Here is a 20,136-nt window from a genome sequence, read left to right as displayed (position 1 = left end):
ATTACTTTACGGGCAAGCTTTTATATTTTTTTCCCTTCATTATAATCTATTAATCATTCACCACCCGTCAAGGCGAGTGATGATTAATCTTTTTATATATTTTATACCAAAAAAAATCAGTAATTAATAAGGAAAACTAATGAAAAGGGTTTGAAAACTTTGAGTTTTAATGATAAGGACAAAATAAAGGGTAAAGTGAATAGTACCAGGATTGACTTTTTAGTGTAAAAATGTGGTTTTTCGTTAAAATGAACAGTACCGGGTGTTTTTCGTTAAAGTTCCCTAATTAATATTTCAAAATGTTGAAAAAGAATGAGCGACAACTTCATTCTATTTTACTATTTTTTTCATTTCAATTTACTTCACTAATTTGCTCTTATTTAATTAAATTGTTATTTTTAGAAGTTGTAAGAGATTTTTTATGAGCTAGTTGGGCCTTTGTTAAATTATGACAAAATTATTTTTCAAATAGCAATTTTCGCTCTCTCCAATTATTCTTTTTGCGCTTCTAATTGATTTTTTCTTCATTGGTTATCATTTGATGAGAAATGTTACGAAGACTTTTTCAAAGTGAAACTTTTCATGAACTATCTGACATTTCATATTTTTTCCACAATATTTTATAATGTTGACATGAAAATTAGTGTTAAACTATAAGGTGACAGAGAGTCCATAAAAATACCCACTTTAAAAAAATCTCTTCAGCATCTCTTTTATGATTTGATTTGTTCAATTCCAAGTCTAGAAGAGAGGGGGTGTGGAAGAGTAGAGGAGAGAACGAGTTATTTTCTTCATGAAAAATACTTTTTCCATTTTCTTCATGAAAAATACAAGTTCTTATAAGTATTTATAAGTACTCTCCAAAAAGTACTAAAAAGCAATTATAATCCATAATCACTTTCTAGTTTTCTGTCAAACATTGCTTTTGGTTACTTGAAACAACTATTCTCCACCCCAAACGCAGTGTCGAACGAGCCCTTATTAAGATACGGTGACGGTGTGTTATCCTTCTTCTCTCAACCCTCCTTTACTCTCTATTTCAAATCAAATATCAATGGAAAATCAAGCATTTTAAGTACATATTGCATTGTTGAAAAATGGTTACAAACCCGACTAATCATTAGAACAACTTCGAGGCAAGAGATGACATTGTTGCAGTATCCTAAACGAATCACGGATGCATTGCCAATAGCAAACATCAAACGTAGATTGGCTTGGGATACTGCCACCGTCAAGTAAATTTCTCCCGCAAACGACGGGCTAGAGGGCATGTTCATTTGTACAAATAAAACTGAGAGCAAAATTGGAATCACCTTCTCGCCTTCAAATAAATTAAAATCCAAAAGAAACCATATGGAATTACATATACATATACATATTCCTAGGCTTATTACCAAACATTCAGGTCAGAGAAAGCGAAGAAAACTGACTAATCTAAATAGAGATCTAATATAAACACCAAAAAGAACAGATTTTCTATCCATATCCATCTGTACCGACTCCCTAATTTTCCGACACGTTAAGAATCCGCAAAATAATTTCTACAATTTCAATCCATTGTCACCGAGGAGCTTACCGGCCTCCGGTAAGATAATGGTTTCCGAATTCTTAACAAAATCCTTCATTCAATTTCTCCAAAAGCTGCTGTAATTCTGGAAGCTAAAATTCAGAACCGGTTCTGTCATCTGCGCGAAGAATGGGGGGGAATTAGAACGAAAATCACAAATTAAATTGAGTTGATTTCAGAAAGGATTAGCGAAGGGATTCGAAACAAGGAAAGAAAAAGGATGTCGAACTGACATGTACATGCTAACTATACGACCGATGACTGGAACCCTGGAGAAACAATATCTGCTGAGATTCTTTTCTGTCAACCAAAGCCAAATCCTTCACTAGCTTCATGAATAGCAAGTAACAATCGTTCATGAAGCTGTTCTTTGGTGGTGTACTCAGGAAGGTCTAGCTGGTTAAAGCTGGAAAAGACATAGGAACACATCAGACGCATCGAGCTTGACGAGAATGTGACGGGGACAAAGAAATGAACATTTTTTGTAAGGTAAGACGGGACCAAACAAATTATGTTTACACTAACCATGTATGAGCGGAGGGCAGCCTGTCAGGAGCTCCATAAGCCTTGTGAATCTGAAATTTCTGAGGACCAGAGATACCTTGCAACGCCCTGAAACCTTCCAATGGAACCTGAAAATCGCAAACATATAAATCAACAGCTACACAAGCCATTTCCAATCATTATAAAATGGCAAAGTTCAATGAGACAATATGCGCATTGTCAAAAATCATGTTCACAGGAAATGAAAATGATCTATGGAGTCTATAGGCAACTGATATCAAGGTAAAATGCTCAGGGTAAAAACAACATAAGTCACCCTTTCAACGGAACCTGTGAAAAAAGTTATGAACATTATAAAGGGAGGGGTTGGTTTGTTGGAAAAAGGGGATTGGCCAAGGGAAAAGGGGGGGTCGTACATTATCAGAAAGTACAAAAGCCCATATAATATCCTTTTTAGTCGTGAACCAGCAGATATGGAGAAGTATATATACTATTTCATATTTCTTTTGTAGTACAAAACAGTTACCTTTGATGTTCCAGTCACAAACTGCAGCAGTCTCGCCATGTCCTCCTTGTCAAAACTTTCAACCACGTCCCAGAACCATTTAACAACATCAGATGCTGATGTGTAGCCAGTGTACTCGGTGTTGGCCTTCAAATCAGCCACTGCAAGGACAATGTTACCATTCAGATACCACAACAGAAGCAAAATATCATATCTATTAAATAATACGCTCATTCAAAATGCAACTCACAATCAATCTCTGGAAGACCACTGATGAGTAGCTCAAGCTCCTTGTCATTGAAAATAGAGATAAGCTCTCGCGGGACCAATTCATGAAACCCGTACAGGAAGGAATCAATTTGAGGACGGATAGCATTTGTCAAGATATGTTCAGCTACAAGATCAACATACTCGTGCTTCGTTTCTTCAGTAACCCGAATATTTCTTCCTCCAGGTTTCAGCTCATAATCAGTAACCTTTTCAAGAAGGTAGAAAGAAAGGAAAACACAATGAACAAGTACAACATTAGTCAAACCCATGAGCTCAATTTAATGTTATAACACTGAATGAAAATCAGATAAGCATCTAAGGAAGACTTTATAATAACACTACGTGAAAAACCAAAAGCTTTCAAAAAGAAAGAACAGAAATAAAAAGTTGCATATAAATCAGGAATATCATTCAAATACCTGGTTTTTCTCATAAAGGATATGCTTTTCTTCATCCGCATCCATGCTAAACGTCAGGTCAGGAATATCACTCACGTCATTCTGGACACACGAAAAAAATTAAAATTAAAAGAAACGTACACAACAAAGGAACTGAGAGTCTTAATCCACGCAGAAACAGAAGTTCAGAATACCACTACATCTTAGATCAGTTAACAAGATATAAACCGACAACGAAACCCATTCCAATCCAACCTTGGAACTCTTAAAAATCAGTGTGTGATCAAAAGCACACTAACCTCTAACATCCACTTTAAATTCTTGTAGTAATCAGGATCCACAGCCTCTATATCATTGTAAGTCACCTTTACACCAAGTATATGCTTGTAGAAGGATCGAGTGAAATAAACATCCAAAAGTTGCCCATCAAAAAGTGCCTTTGCAACCTGAATGAATTATCAGAGCAGCAAATGTTAAAGAGAAATTTAATACAGAATTATAAAGCCGGTTTCAAAAAGTCAATAGTCCAGAAGAATTACCACACGGCCCACAAATTTAAAATATGACAGATGTTCTGTCTGGTAGACAGAATTAGGGTTTGGCTGGAAAGTTGCATTGTTTCCTACAGTGGTGAAAAGCAATGCCCCCTTGTCAAATATGACCCTCGACAGTAATTGATACCACTCTCGTGTCAGACCTCCAGCATCAATACCCTCTTCCCCTTGGAATTGGACATTTAATCGACCCTTCATGTCATGAGTAGGCCGCATGCGCAACTGATTATAAGAATCCTCCAAAACATAAGCCCGCCGAACACTTATTCTCAGAGGACCAGAGATATGTTGCTCATGCTGATGCCTAATTCTTGACCGGAAATGCGCTCTCTTGTTGTCAAAATCAATTAGCCTTGGTGCCTTCAGCATCATAGTAAGGGATTTCTCCAACAAACCTGGATTCTGTCTGATAAAAGCATTTAAAAGCCGGCGGTGCTTCTCAGCGAACTTTGTAAATGTAATAGCACCATCAAGCTTTCTCTGAGAATCCCCACAACTGTGGCACTTGGTAGTTGAAGGATCTGAGTTTCCAGAGGACTCTTTGACTTCTCTTGCAGTTATATTCGCCTGATCTTGCAGCATTGTAGAGAGGTTCTCTTGTAGCTTTTCACACAAAACAAAAAATGCCTCCATAAAAGGCAGGAGCCTCTGAGTTCCAGGGGGGAGAGGAGATGAAGAAGAACCCTGTGCATGGTCTCCAACATTTACTATAGACATGGTTCGACAGAAAGAACTCTGACCCAGCGCTGTTTCAGTCGCACTTATACAGTTGCTTAATTCTTGCCACAGTGGCTCAAGTGCAACATTTAGCTTCCACATGATGGCATGCTCCTCCTGCTCCGCATCATTCTCCAGTCCTGAATTCTCACTAGCCCTAGGTGAGGTGAGGGAGCAAAGTGCTTGTAATACACGTAAGATTGCTGACCCAGCCATTGATCCAGCACTTAAACCCAACATATGTGTGTTCCGGAGAGTGACAAGCTCCCCAACAGCTGAGGCACTCAAACCATGAGCTAGTTCTGACAGCGCTGAGACAAAAAGTTTTCGATGGGGCGCTGCAACTGAGGCCAACTTCTTCAACACCTCACCAGCAAGCATATAAAGTTTATCTGAAAGCCTAATCAAGTAAATGGACTCAGATTAGACACTCATAAAAACATAGTTCATATACTGTAGCACAAAGAAATGAGTGGAGGGTCTAATAGGTTGGTAGAGGACATGCAAATACAAAAGGAGCAACTACTCATATAAAGTCACAACGGTTAATATAAAAAAACCTGCACATACGTTCAAAGAATAAAATTGTAAGAATTAGAGAGCTAATAATACCCCTCACGACCAAGAAGGCTGCAAAGATTGTGCAGATCAGATTCTGGCAGCTTCAAGAAAACATTATATGTATCCGTACTCCTCTTTCCATCTGAAATTGATGATTCACCACTAACAGGCTTATCTCCCTGACCAGATTCTGATTCCAAAGGAGGACCCTTTTGACCATCCCCTGATGCTTCACCAACAGGCTTATCTGCCCCCTCAGATTGAGACTGGCCCTCTAATTTTGAAGCTGAAGTATATACAACAACCTGAAGCAGGCCCATGACCTGTAGCACCCAAAAAAAAAACATGAGATGGTGTTGAACTATAAATTTTTTTAGAAGGATCATGATGTAGGACACGATTTAGCAATAAAATAATCAAGATTATGACTCCACATGTACAACAAGAGATATGGCACGCAATACGCAGTTCTCTAACATATACTTAGTTATTTTCTAAATTTTTAAGAAGAGAAATAGTTATGGAGCAGGTACTAGGGTTTGTCCAGAATGGTTGACGAGTCGGACATTACAAACAATTGAATTACTCCAATCTTAAATTCAGATAAGGTCTCACGTATCATTGAAGATATGTGGATATCTAACAACTAACAAGGGACTTTACACTTTTAATTAAATATACAAATAGAAAATAATCTCTGCCCGAGGTCATTTTAAACTGGTTAATAATAGAGTAGGTTGTACCTGCTCAAGATGAGCAGTGCTGTGTACAAAATGAGGTCGGTTCAGGAGCTTCAGGAACAATATCAGGGGAATGTCAGCATCCTGGGTGTTTCCAGAAGTTTTTGAAGATCCTGCTTCTCCAATTTTCTCCTTGCCTTTGTCCTTCTTGGTTTCCACATGCATAGGGCTTGATGACTCAGGAACACCAGAGAAAGCAAAGAAGAATAACATATTTGCCACAGCAGAATGATTTGTGGCCAAATAAGTCAAGATCTCAAGAATTCGACGCAGCACCAAGGGAGGAAGACCTATTGAAAAAGAAGAAAAAGCAAACAAATTGTTAGTTCATAAATCGAAGAAACAAATATACTGCAGTAACTGTTGGCGCGTCAGATGACTTACCATCTAACAACTGTGATCGACCATAAACAACATTTGAATTGCAACCATAAAGCCTTTGGGAATTAATAGCTGCTAATCCACCGACTAAGCCCTCAGCCTCAGGTTTGATCATATCGAGCAAAAGGCGAACTAAGATTGCTCGTGTAACACTGTGGGTACATAAGTTCAACAATAGCCTCTGCAAGAGTCCTTTACCAAGGGGCTAACCACACAAAAAAAAAAAAAAAAAAAGGCATCATGTTAGCAGAAGATGGTCATTTAATGAGTGATTGTATGAGACTGTACGTAGTACATGCACGTATGCATGTGATTTTCAAATAATGTGTTATATTTGAGGTCTTTCACAGCAAAAATTGAGAAAATACAACCCACTCAGTTTTCTACTCTTCAACAAACCGAAATTTTTTCATGTGAGGTCCTTTACAGAATATTATTCCCATCAACAAAAGCTTCACACTTGAATAAAAAGGTCGTACCCAGTGCACAAGGCTCCCGCTTTACGCAGGGCCTGGGAGAGGTGAATGTCGGCTAGCCTTACCCCCATTTATGGAGAGGCTGCTCCCAAGTCTCGAACCCGAGACCTACCGCTCATGGGCGAAGGCACTTGCCATCGCACCAAGTGCGACCTCTAATTGGAACGATAGCTTCACACTTGAATAGTAAACATAAATTTGTTCATCTTTTAAAGAAAATCTAAAATTCATATTTCAACTAATATATAAACATGAAACTTTCAAAACCAGTTATAAACATTCCAATTACCCATAATTGGAATATGGATTTACCTGCGCTAATCGTAATAGCCTAATTAAGGCTTTCAATGCATCAGCATCCAGAAGCGGCTCTCCTTCAATTTCCTTAACCTTTAAGCAGTCTGCAAGAGCAGAAACTGCCCTCCGGCCAATAGTGACTCCAACACCTCTGTCCATCACCGTCTGCCGGTCAAAACCCAATCCATTTCTCCGGTTATTTAGCCTGTGGCTGGTCCCAAAAAGGCTGCGAGCCTGATAATGACTCATTGCTCGGTCTCTTAGCATTTGGGCTTCAGCGAGCAATGGAGAAGGCAATCCAGACAGAACTGCTTCTGAAGAAGTTAAAAGCACCTGGACCGAGAAAAATTACATATGTAAGACAAATAATCATTACAACGTAGTCATGAAAGATGCAGTTCCAGATGAAAACCTCTTCACGTAAATCAGCTGGAAAAGTAGCAATTATTGAAGCGTTGTCCATGTCAACCGGTTGTCCCTCAGCCTGCTGTGCAACCCGTTGTGCTCTTTGTTGAGCCAAAACTTCTGCTTGGATATCTGGAGGAAGGGCTGCTAAAAACTCAGGATCAATGTCATCTGCAGAAGGTGACACATAAGATGGAGGTTGAACGGGTTGAACTTGCTGTGAAGCAAGAACTTCGGCCCTCAAATCTTCAGGTAGAGCTTCCAAGAAGGTTGGATCAATTGTAGTAGCACCATTAGCCTCATTATTCAAATCTTGTTCAGCCTGATTAGCTTCTGGAGCAACAGTTGTGTTTTCCCTTGATGGTTCATCTGTACGATTTTCAAAAGCAGGCATGGGATGGCCAATTTCATTTATTTCACCAATGTAATTCATATCAACATCAACATTTGTTGGCATAAAAAAAGTATGAGAATCACCTGGAGTAGGCACATCAAAACCGAAACTTGCCGACACATTACCAACCTGCCCCTCTGTTCTTGAGGATCTATCACAACCCACAGCCTCCACCACTGTAACATCATGGGCATTAGAAGGCACAGCAGAGACCCCTTCACATTGTAAACCAGCACTTATTTCTGCAGACGAGTTGACAGAACCTGGCATTGACCCTACTTGCTCACCAGCAGCACCATTCCCATCACCAATGTCCATGCTATCGCTTGGTGTACTGCTGGTTGAAGGTGGCATAATTGACATTGGTTCAGGTACCTGTGAGAACTCCCCTGCACCTTCGACTACAGATTCTGGATTGACTTGTTCTTGACAGGGAGCAGCGTCAGAACTTGAGTTAACTTGATGTGTTGTTTCATCAACCCCAACTTGATGCTGATCTTCATTTCTTTCATGGCTGTCATCACGCTCCACTGCTACTTGACTATCACTTAAAGGAGGGAGATCTGGCTGTTTCTCCTGCACTCCTGAGTTCTGGGACTGTCGTTCAGCAGGGATATCAGCTGGAGCAAGACTGCGTAATTGTGATATAAACTGTTCCTCCACTGCTTGTGCAATAGCAGCAGCTTGAGGACCTGCTTGAGGCTGGCCGTCATCGGTCCATCGACCATTACCTGGCCCTCTTCGGCCCGATAACTGCAATGAATCCATACCTACAGAATAATCAGTCAACGGTGGGGGTGCTGCACCACCCAAGCGGTCACCAAAAATATTGCTTGGTACATGATCAAAAGGTAGAACAGGAGCATCAAACATGTAGAAATGAGCTACATCAAAGCTCCCTGATGACAGGGCTTCTAGATCCCTGGATGAATTTCCACCTGCTGACCACATTGAGACCAAATCCCCAGGCTGGGATGGTCTTAAAAGGAGAGGATGTTGAAATCCATTTGTTTCTGTAACAGATCGCTCAAAGGAAGACCTACTTGTCTGACGACGGCGGTCGAAACCCAACGGCCTTCTCAGACCAAACAAATCATCCACATTAACCCCTTCGAAAGGTTCAGCAGCAACATCAATGAGACCACTTGCAGGTCCAGGTTGTCCAATTTCCTGCAAATGGTCAAGCCCATCAAGGGCTTCCCTCCATCTCACTTCTATGACACGATTCTCATGAAAATCGTCATCATCTTCATCAATCATTTCATCATTGTAATCATCTCCCAAGCCGTTACCTTCATGGTCTTCCACATCAGTATCAGCAAGAGACATCATGCCACCACCTTCCTCTGCTATATCCTCATCCTCATCTTCTCCCTCATCATCATCCTCATCATCCTCGCCATCATCACCCATGTCATTTTCTAAATCAGCCATGTCATCATCTGCCCTATTCTCAACACGAAAAGTCATCTCAATTTGATCAGTGTTGTGCAGTACATTACCTTCATCCATCCCCTCACGCATGAAATCCATCCCAAGCTCCATAGATGGATTAGAAGCTAGCGGTCCTTCAACTTCTATCCTCATATCTTGTTCCACCAACTGGTTTGGATTTCCATCAGGATTAGCTTCACTTTGAGAAGTTCCTTGATCCCCTTGAACAACCTGTACGATACCTCCCACACCCTGTTCACTGCTTGTATTCTGATTATCCCCCACAGTTGTATCAGCTGATGGGGCAGTTACCTGACCATCAGATCTTCCATTCAACCCTGTGGATTTTTTCTTGCTCGTCTCATCAGATTTAAAGTATTGCTCACTAGCATTAGCAGCCCTTGTTAGGCTTTCTAACACCTTGAGTATCAAATTCACAGTTTTGGGAGCATCAGGATGGTCTAAGTCAATCACCCGAAGGATACCAGTCAGACACTGAATCATTCCCCCATCTATCATGCCTTTTGCTATGTCTGGTGAAAACCCAGAACCAGGTAAGTTGCTAGATGATGAATTTTTTGACAGAATTGAATACACCAAATCAACAAACGCATAAACCCTTTTATCAGGTAATAAGGTGGAAGTAATATCCAAGTTCGAAACCAAGGATAAAGCCTTTACAAGTTCAATAATTACTCGTCTGCGCCCTTCACTGGAACGACCGCACAGAACTACCAGGAACCAAGAAGCTTTTTCGGACAACTTGTCTCTCCATTCATCAGGTCCAGCAGATTTATCAATGGTGAGTGGAAGCAATCGATGAATTACATGGTGCAGTATACCACCATGTCCAAGACCATCTGGTTGATTAGATCCCCGCAATTGAGTCATTTCTAAATCTCGTTTAAGTATAACCCCAACTGCATGTACATACATAAGAAGAATATCACTCAGTAATTTGAGAACAAAGGTAACTTTAGCCAACCCTGCAGATCTTTCAGATTCAGACTCCACTTTCCTTGTCTCGTCAACCTTTGATTTACCCTTCACCTTCATAGTGGGTTCATCTACCTCCATAGCGGATGGGTTATTAGCAGAGTCTTCCTGGCTATTTGGGAAATGGTATTTGAAGACTATTTCAAGAAGCTGATCTATCACTTGAGTGAGATTGGGAGGGATCTTCTTGTGACTTTTTGAGCATTTACCAGATCCATCGTGTATCTTATTTTCAGAAATGCGCACACACTCATTGGAAGATAATCCAGCCTCATCACCTGCTGCTTTAGATTTTTCCTTTTCCTTCTCTTTTTCCTTCAATAACAGAACAAAGGTCCTACCTCCTGATGTCTCCAACTGGCAAACCGCAGAAGCAGCTTTCATAAAAACTACTGGATCTCTGGAGATTACAGGTGCCATTGATGTCAAGAATGTTCGTGCAGAAGTGCGCCCACCGTGCCTGTTTCCACTCAGGGCTTGGCGAATCTCCAATTCCATTGCTGTTTGCAGTGTTTGTGGATCTTCAAGGAGATGGCGAACGATAGCAGATGCAATAGTATCATATCCAGGGAAAAAACAACTTCTTGGAAGGCCAAATAGAGCTGCCAGGCCTCCATTTTCAAGGAATTGTAATGCTAGAGCATGAGTTTTTGTCAAGCGAGCACATAATTGTAAAACAGCCTGCATGATCATTGCTGGGACATGATGCTTTATCAAATCACAAGCAACTGCTAGCACCTTATGACTCTCTTCCATAGTCAAATAACCAGTAGATTTCCCCAATATTTTCTCAAATGCCATGGCAGAATCTCTTTCATGGGCATCCATAGGCTGTTTTTTCTCTGTATCTGATGCAGGGATTGACGCAAGCTCTCCAGATAATTCAGGTAAAGCCCCCGTTTGAGTACCTTCAGAAATTCTGGACCTTGATTGCAACATGTTATCCAAAATAAGCAGAAGAGCACTGATACATTTTGGGACAAGAAACTCATTGCCTGACTCATCCTTGCCCTTAAAGTTCATCAAGATATCTGTTGCCGTAGACACAATGCCATACTGTGCAGCGATTTCCCTTGTGCTTCCATCCTCGGAAAGAAGTAATGCAATAACATGTGAAACCATACTCAATGCACTGGTATCATTAGAAAAATCCAATGAACAATTCTTTAGCTGTTGAGTAAGATAAGATACAACTCTTGGACGGTCTTCACCTTTGTTCCGGTTGCTAAGCGTCACAAGCAAATCTGTCAATGGGAATGCCATGGTATCATTACTTTGAAGCAATTTGACCGATGCTGCAAGGGCATCATCAACAGGAGGAGCTTTCACACAACCCTCTTCTGCCAGTACATCAACAGACTTTTCAACACTATCAGCTTTGGATGCATCTGATGAATTTCCTAGTGAAAGAGCTAGTGCCCGAGCCAGTTCATCATCATCCTGCACAGGATCCTCAGGATGACTAAAGAGCCACTCCATGGCCATTTCAACGCTATTTGTTTCCACCCGCCTAAGAGCTTCCTCTGCTCTAGCTCTTGGAAAACCCATCTCAACAATGGTGGTAATAGTATTTTCATCAAGTGGTGGGGGCATGATTCGCTGGTTTGTACTTCCAACAATGCCACTGCGATTCTGCTTCACATCTCCAACACCAGAATATACATGCATGACAAGAGAGACAATAGAAGCAATGAAACTTGGACTACAATTTGGAAACATAGGGTGGTTCCAGACTGGAAGTATCACATCAAGAACTTGAGATTGCAACATACGAACAAAAACTTCTGGGTCCCTTGGCACAGGGAAAAGCCCGATTGACAAACCAACTGCAACTGGCTGAACAACCAACTGCGCCTGAGATGCAGAGGTTGTGGATAAGAGTAAAGAAGAATTAACAAAATACTCGAGCAGACGGCAATAGCTCTGTAAAGTATCAAGCAGCCATGAACTGTGGGACAGTTTACTTCCTTCACCTGTCTTTTCAGGATCAATACCTGACGCTGACACAGAGTATGGTGGTGTCCACAACAACTGACTAGTAGCTTCAAATGTTGTAAGCAGCTCCTTAAAAGTACCATGCACATAGAAATTATTTACTGTTGCAGTATAACAAGTTCGCCGCCTGCTGTCAAATGTAAGTGACACCATATCATCGACAACTTTGCCAAGATATCGACACTTGACTGACAGTGAAGTATCAAGCCCAGCTGATGTAGAATGCCCAGAGAAACTAAGAGACTCGAGAAATATTTTAGCTAGGGCAGTTCCAAGAGTCTTGGAAACCAAACTCAATGACCCAGAGTCTCTACGCCGATTTGGTGATGTGAATCCCTTGACAAGAGCTGTGAAGAAGGAACGCAGTGTGGAAGCCAGCTTGTTGAGGATTTCTATCACAAGAACATCAGGACTTTTCTTTTTCAAATCCTGGGAAGTAGATGTCTCCGATACTGTTGATGAAGATTCAGAATCAACATTTAAAGCCTCCAAATGTCGGTTTGTCCTTCCACCCCTTATGCGTGTAAACCCATGACGACTACGACGGTGCAAACCTTCACCAGAGCGAACAACTGAAAGAAACTCGCGTTCTCCACCCCACAAGGGCTGATTCCTGATAGAAACTGGATTCATAGATCTCACCATTGGTATATTAGCATCATCATCACTCTCCCTTCCAGACGCATTAGTTGGACCTGCCTCAGCACTCTCTGGTTCTTGCTCAGCATTGATCTTCTCATCTAACTTGACATCATTGCACAGAGAGATTTGCCAAATTATTTCCCTGTATGTGCTTCCGAGATCTTTCAATACATCTGCATCTGCTGCACCCAGTTCAGACACCACAGTAGTGGTCCCTTTCAACAGAACATTAGACAGAGATAGAATAGCTTCAAGACTAGAAAGATGTCTCAAAACTTGAGTTTGCTTCGTAGATTCCACCAAAGCAAGTTGAGTCCCTCCAACTGAAACTAAGAGTTCATTTGTTGATTTCATATGCTCTCTCAAGAATGAACAAACAGCCCGAGCCAAAGAAGCAGAATGTTGTGGTGAGAAGTTCTTAAATGCAACAGAAATACTCTGGCCAACTGAAACAGAAAGAGGCATCAAAGGCAAGGTAAATAACTGCAGGACAGCTTCGACCCCCTTCTTCTCCACAAATATACGACATGTGTCACCATTCTGAAGTATTGTTTCAAGAAGACGTGCAGCATTGCTCACACAATCAGGAAGGAATAATTCAACATTCCCCACTGAAGAATCAGAAGGTGGTTCCACAGTCTGCTCTGAACTCTCCGTTTTGGATGATTCCCCATTATCAGACAGGACCAAATTCCTCTCTTCTCCATCTGTTTCCATGGGAACAGGAGTAGAAGAGCCCAAAGGATCAATTGACATGTAAGGAGCATCAACCCCATGTCCAATTTTTGAAATGGCATTTAAGATCTCAATCAGCATATCCACTCCAGGCCCACGCAATGAGGAAGCATGGCGCATTAATTCATCCAATCCACTAGATAACGAGCCTGGTGTGTCACTGGTCAGGGCACGCAGATAAGTTCTTGAAGTAAATATCTTCACAAAACACCTCAAAGCATTGCGATCTTTCACGGCCTGAAGACCAGTAGTATTTAAACATAGGGCATCCAGACACTGTGGTATGCATGTAATGGCTTCCGCAGAGCAAAGAACTCCATCCATTATAGCATCCAAGAAGGCAGAAGGAAGGCCTGCTGCATCTAAGACTGGAAAACAGGTAGGATCTTTGTGTATTAAATCACTCATGACAGTTGCCGCCAGTGAGAATACCCCGCCACCAAAATCCTTTGCCCTTTTAAATATAATGCATAAGCATTGCGGCAATAGACTCTCCTCTGAGCCATAAACACGGGCAGTATTTCCAGGGGCATAAGTCCCCAGGGATATAGCACGCAATAAAGCTTTCATAAGCAGTCGTCTGTGATATGAAACCAGTGGTTCTGAATACAAAGGCTGCATGTTGTCTAACTCTGTGGAAGTTCCTGCAACTACTTGTGCACTACTCCCAATGATGTCAGAATCCTCATCTTGATGCTTTGAGACATTTTCTATATGAGACACTTCCACCTGTAGGCGAGAGATTGTATCGTCTAAACCACCCAAATCCCGAAACAATGCAGCAGCAGGATTACTGTAATCCATAAAAGCTTCTAAAATGTGCACAGATGTGCTGACCAAATGAAGGTGTTGTGGGTTTGTATCTTTAAGCAAAGGCAGAAGGGTGGGGATAAAACCAGCTTCACGCATAGCTGAACAACCTGATGATGATGACACCAAAACTGTGACAAGAGATAATAGAGCCTCAGCAAAAACAACAGACCACTTTGATGTATCTTTGGTGACAAAATCAATGGCCTTCTGCATGAGACTGGATAGGATTCCACGATGACCACCAGATGTGACAGCAGTCAAAACAGTAGGCTGCCGGGATCGATCTTGACAAAGAGCAACCAGTGAAAGAAGACATAGAATTCGAATTTTCTCAGGAACCACATCCTCAAAGCTCAACAATGACACTAATTCATTGATAAACTCAGGTTCAGTGTTGAAGAAAGAAACAAGATCGTCAGCATCACTATTTGCTTGAACAAGAACTATGACGGCATATAAGCGGATGCATGCATACTGCTGCCGAGTAGCTACAGAACCAAAAGCCCTTGCAAACCGCAATCTTGTCAATAAAGAAAATCTTAAGGTTGAGGGTACTTTGTACTCAGCAATTAACTTACTCAAAAGCTCAAGATCCGTTTCTGGATGAGTGTTGATGTTAGGTAAGTGAATGATTTGTAATCCTTGGTTGGCAGGGATGTCACCTGTTGAATCATTGGATGCATAGAACTCAAAATGAAGGGTGGAACCTAATTCATAGGCAACAGGGTCACAACCACTCTGTACTGCACAAGCAATTAATCCAAGACCCTCTTCTTTTCCCCCCCAACCTTGTGCAAGAGCGAATAACTTTGAATTTAGTGCAGCATCTCTAATGGAATACTTTCCGACTGTTTTCTTTACAAAAGCAGCCAAAGTCTGCAGGCAACCCTCAACCACATCCGCATCAGTGCAAGCAAGCAGAGATGAAAGATGCTGCTGCAATAACATATGAAACAAAGAAATAAAATTAAAGAATGGGAGGAGGAGGAATTGAAAACAAATGAAATTGACTCATGTATATAAGAAAGAATAACACAATGAAATGCACAATAATCAGAGTTGTTAGTCATCACAACCCAGCTAAAATAAGCCTTCATCCAATATACAATACCCCAAAAAGCAATAACGGTATAATTATATATCTAGGTGGAATAATTATGCACCAATGACAGAGAGGTGAATGATGGAAATTTTACCTCATAAGAACTGTAGAAATGCTTATTTGTGCAGTTCTCCAAAATTATCCTTATTACACGGAGAACTTGAAGAACAGCTTCCCTCGGAAAAGGAGGATCACTTTCTAGAAAATTATCATCAAGCTGCAAATCCTTCCTGGATTTTACATGCTTCTCAAAAAATGAATCAAAATGGTTGAAAAGATCAACCCAATGATGGAAATCTCCCTGCACAAGAAATAAAAGCATATAAATCATATTGCATGTAAATAACCGTATCAATTTAACAGTTAAAGGTTATAAAATCACCTTATCAAACTCCCAGATGAAACCTTTCAGAGGTTCCTCTATAATCTCAAAGGGAACAGCAGTAACACTATTGATGAAGGATCTAATTTTTGGAGGCTGAAACAAAACAAGACCAAACAAAAAGTACAAATAATTGTTAGCAATTTACAGACTCGCCAAATTGCTTTCATATAAAATTAGTACCCAACTATAGCAGAGACATAACAAATACACCAGAAAGAGATGAATCATTTGTAAACAATAAGGTCTTCAGGTGCAATGAGGAAGGGATGTACAATGTGTGCAAACAATGAGAAGGGCACATACAACATTACAACGTAGTGCAAACAAGATCACATAAAGGTCGTACCCAGTGCACAAGGCTCCCGCTTTACGCAGGTTCTGGGAAAGGTGAATGTCGGCTAGCCTTACCCCCATTTATGGAGAGGCTGCTCCCAAGTCTCGAACCCGAGACCTACCGCTCATGGGCGAAGGATCACATCCTAGAGAAATTTGTTTTAACACACATTACCCCCCATGACTTTGTTAGAAATCTCCGTACTACTTACAGGAAATAAGCAACACTGAAACTAATGTAAACAAAACTGAGGCACTGGAAAAAGTTTGTTGTTAATAGTGCCACACTTGTGGTACCTTTAAAGAATGGATTAAAGTGGCTTGGATTGACCTTAATGAACCTCCACATAATATGGTTAAGTTCACTTAATAAAGTTTAATTACTGAAAATCTTAAGAGCGCCATCTTCAAATAGATGCTTATAAGGAATTAAGATCATTCACGCACTCACAATTCATCTCACACTTTAAGCTAAATGCAGTATATGCTTGAGCAAAATTTTATTGTGTGATGTGAATGTACTAGATTTATAACTTCAAAACAATTCATGAATCTAAGTCTCACATATTTCAATGCATAGCAAAAGTCTCACAGAAAATGACGAACTCCTAACTTCACAGATATTTTAATTTAATGCATAGCGAAAATCTTAAAGAAAATGACGAACTCCTAACTTCACCTTGAGGTAACAATTATCCAGTTTCCACATATTTTCTACACACCATTAAAGCATAAATGTCAAAACCAATCAATCTTGTTCCATTTAGATATTGCATCCATATAAAAAGATTAAAACTTCTTTTTCGCAAAAACAATCTGTCATGTATGTATGACACCCCCCCCCCGCCCAAAAAAAAATCAATATTAGCAAGTTCAACAAAAACAAATAAAATTCAGATGGATGTTCGATGCAGAAAATCACTAAAAACAATAATCAAACAAATATAGTCAACTGGATTGGTCATGAATAATCATCTCTAAAATCTTCCTAGTATTAATTGCAATTGTCAAGCAAGAATGGAAATCTCGCTTAATAGGCTGAATATTTTTACATTCTCGTACTCCGAATTGTGTAATCAATTCAATAAGAAGAGCAAAAAATTCAAACTTTCTTATCTTGTATCAATCCCTAGTTAAACAGCCAACGAAAACAAAAAATTGATAGACGCCCAATACCAACCAAATAAGCAATTGCAACAAAAGCGCCACTCACTGAGAATTGAGAAAACATAATAATTTAAACAACCAAGAGAAATAAATCAAAAGAAAAGGGGAAAAAGAACATAACCCAAAACCATCAACTTCTCGAAATCAAAATATAGCGAAAACCCAGTACTTTATTCTTGTCCACATACATATCATGCGCATGTAAGCATAAAACAATCAAATCGATTCCATAGGTGAAATATACTGACCACTTCAACCGCCCTCCTTCTTTTTAACTTCATATTGGAACTGAAAGCATTGCACGATTGAGAAACTCTTTGAAATGGAACCCGATCAATCCCTGAAAACCAAGAATTGATCGAAGAGCAGAGGCTGAATTGGGGAAATTAAAATTCTGAGCCAACTAAACTTGAAGTGAGCAAGGTTTTGTATGGGCGGTTTGACGATGATCGGATCGTCGAGCTTCGAATTTTTTAGAGTAATCAGAGGGAATTTTAGCTTTTTGGCGATCAAAATTAGGGTTTTGATGGGATCGCACAGAGAGAGAAGGGGAAGCAGAGAATTGGAGAAGAAATAGATTATTCAGAAAGAAGCTAAAAGGGTGGTATATATAGAGGGGGCAGGAAATTACAGAAAATTTTGGAAAATATAAAAGCCAAAAGGAGATAAAAATAAAATACTTTTTTTGTATAGAAAAATAAAAGGAGAAAATGAAAAATTAAATATACTATATCTCGCTCCCCATTTACGATATCAAGTTACCTCAGCTGATTATACTATATCATTAATATGGGACGTCAAGGTGACAATGTACTTGTGTCATAAAAGCTCTCATCCTATTATGAATAAGATAATTTGAATTGGATATGACAAAGAAACACAATAATGTAGATAAATGACTAAACACACGCCTCTATTATGAAAGTACAATACTCTAGATAATTGGCCTAACGCACTTCTTTATTATGAAATCCACACACAACTAAGATAATTTGAATTAGTGGTGACAGATAGGCACGATATCATAGATAACTGACATATAACGCATATCTTTATTATGAAAGTTTTTCTATTATGAATAAGATAATTTGAATTAGATGCGACAAAGCAGCACGGTACTCTAGAAAATTAGTCTAACGTCTCTATTATTTAACTTGCTTGACATTTTTTATTGTTGGAAACTTGTTCCATGTTCAAAAAGTATAATTGTGATTTTGTTCAGCTTGTTAGATATCTTACTTATTATCAACCGAACAAATAAATTATAAACAGTTGAATCATGGAAAAAGAATACGAAGTGAACCTTATAATATTTGCCTTCAATCCTAATCATATAAATATATGGTGTCAATCAAGTTTTGCATTGGTGAAAATAGGTTATCATACGTCCTATATACCAGGAAGAAAAGAAAAGTTGTGTTTCCTTGGTAAAATCGGAGGTTGGTGTGTAGTAGACTGATTAGTACTGTGTAGATGCATGTTTCGGTCTAATGTTCAGTACGCGTTGCAGTACGTCATATGTTATTACATAAGTAGAGAGATTTTTTTTTCTCTTTATTAAATGTCGATTTACTTGTATAATGACATATACTGATGTGTCTGTAGACAGACTGAAAATCTCTTTTGTTTTTGGGACTTTCTTAATACCGAAGGAAAAGAGCTTTGGACTTTGGAGGTTGACAACTTTATTCCAAGAGCAACCAAAACATTGAAAACAAATATGTTTTTTTTTTCTTTTTCTTTTTCTTTTTTTTTATCAGAAAATATGCTCTCTTTTTTTTTTTTTCATTTCGATGAAAGAAAACAAGTAAACTTTGAAACATGGACAAAATTTGGACTTGATAAGTGGTGACATTTGGAGGGTTACCGTGTCGGGCTTTGTTGAATGATGACCAATCACAGACTGAAGGGGATGAATTTGATTATTTGAGTATATGTATAGATGAGATATAGTAAAGAGATTATCTCAAAAGTAAAATTTTTCATAAACTCTTTATCGCCTCAAGTTTTTTACACAATATTTTATAATGTTAGTTTGAAAATTAACGTTAAATTGTGAGATGACAAAGAATCCGTGGAGAGTGCCACTTTGAGAAAGTTCCCCCTTAGTATTTCTCATGTATAGGTTACAAAAATATTGATACTACTAATGAATTACTGCTGCAAGTGGTGATGGATTTAGTGGTAAAGATTTAATCTTTTAACCCATTATGTTTCGAGTTCGAACTGTTTTCCTTTGCTGTATATCAGTGTAAAATATCACTTAATGAATTACTGAGTTTTTATCAAAGGACAAGGAAACTAAACACAAGATGGCAGATTAAGAATAGGTGCTGTACCACTTAATTATGAGGGTATTTTCATGAGAAATTACGATAGAAATACATTAACAAAAATAGTTGGCCTTAAAAGAATTTATGTATAGTTTTTCACAACCAAACCACAAGTTTCTTTTTAACTTTGAGGAAAGAAATTCCCAAAACATCTTTTCCCCTTCGTCATAGGAAATATTTTTGCTCACGATCCTCAAGTAATGGTGATACTCATCACTCTATTTAATATTGTTAGATGAGTTTAAATTTCAAGACTTTTATAACGGATAGATACAAATCTCAAAATTTAAACTTATACAATGATGATAAATAGAATAGTGAGTAAAAATTCACCGTTCATCACAATGAAAAAAGTGAGAACGGAAAAAGGGTAATGTCATTAAAGTAGGTTATTCCTATCACATATAATATATATGAACCTCTAAACATTTG

At 39.3% G+C, this 20,136-nt stretch overlaps 1 protein-coding gene across 2 annotated transcripts; it reads right to left on the bottom strand.

Moving 5' to 3' along the window:
* Window positions 1–1,303: 1,303 nt before the first annotated feature.
* Window positions 1,304–17,956, bottom strand: LOC126616264 (E3 ubiquitin-protein ligase UPL1-like). 2 transcript variants are annotated; one of them, XM_050284279.1, is made up of 17 exons: window positions 17,620–17,956; window positions 15,869–15,964; window positions 15,581–15,787; window positions 7,853–15,320; window positions 7,383–7,744; window positions 6,986–7,303; window positions 6,201–6,402; window positions 5,820–6,106; window positions 5,128–5,399; window positions 3,784–4,915; window positions 3,544–3,690; window positions 3,266–3,346; window positions 2,827–3,052; window positions 2,598–2,737; window positions 2,093–2,199; window positions 1,801–1,973; window positions 1,304–1,685 (listed from the first exon to the last, which is right to left on the bottom strand). In XM_050284279.1, exons 1-16 carry the CDS (start codon window positions 17,650–17,652, stop codon window positions 1,871–1,873), a joined length of 11,181 nt encoding a protein of 3,726 aa, XP_050140236.1. In that variant the 5' UTR covers window positions 17,653–17,956; the 3' UTR covers window positions 1,304–1,685; window positions 1,801–1,870. The 2 variants fall into 2 exon arrangements, with proteins under 2 accessions (XP_050140236.1, XP_050140237.1); XM_050284280.1 differs by having other exon boundaries at window positions 7,853–15,317.
* Window positions 17,957–20,136: the final 2,180 nt, after the last annotated feature.

Source organism: Malus sylvestris, chromosome 3, assembly GCF_916048215.2.
Source record: "Malus sylvestris chromosome 3, drMalSylv7.2, whole genome shotgun sequence".
Taxonomy (NCBI): Eukaryota; Viridiplantae; Streptophyta; class Magnoliopsida; order Rosales; family Rosaceae; genus Malus; species Malus sylvestris.
Note: the sequence above shows the minus strand (reverse complement) of the source record. Positions and strands in the feature narration are given on the sequence as shown.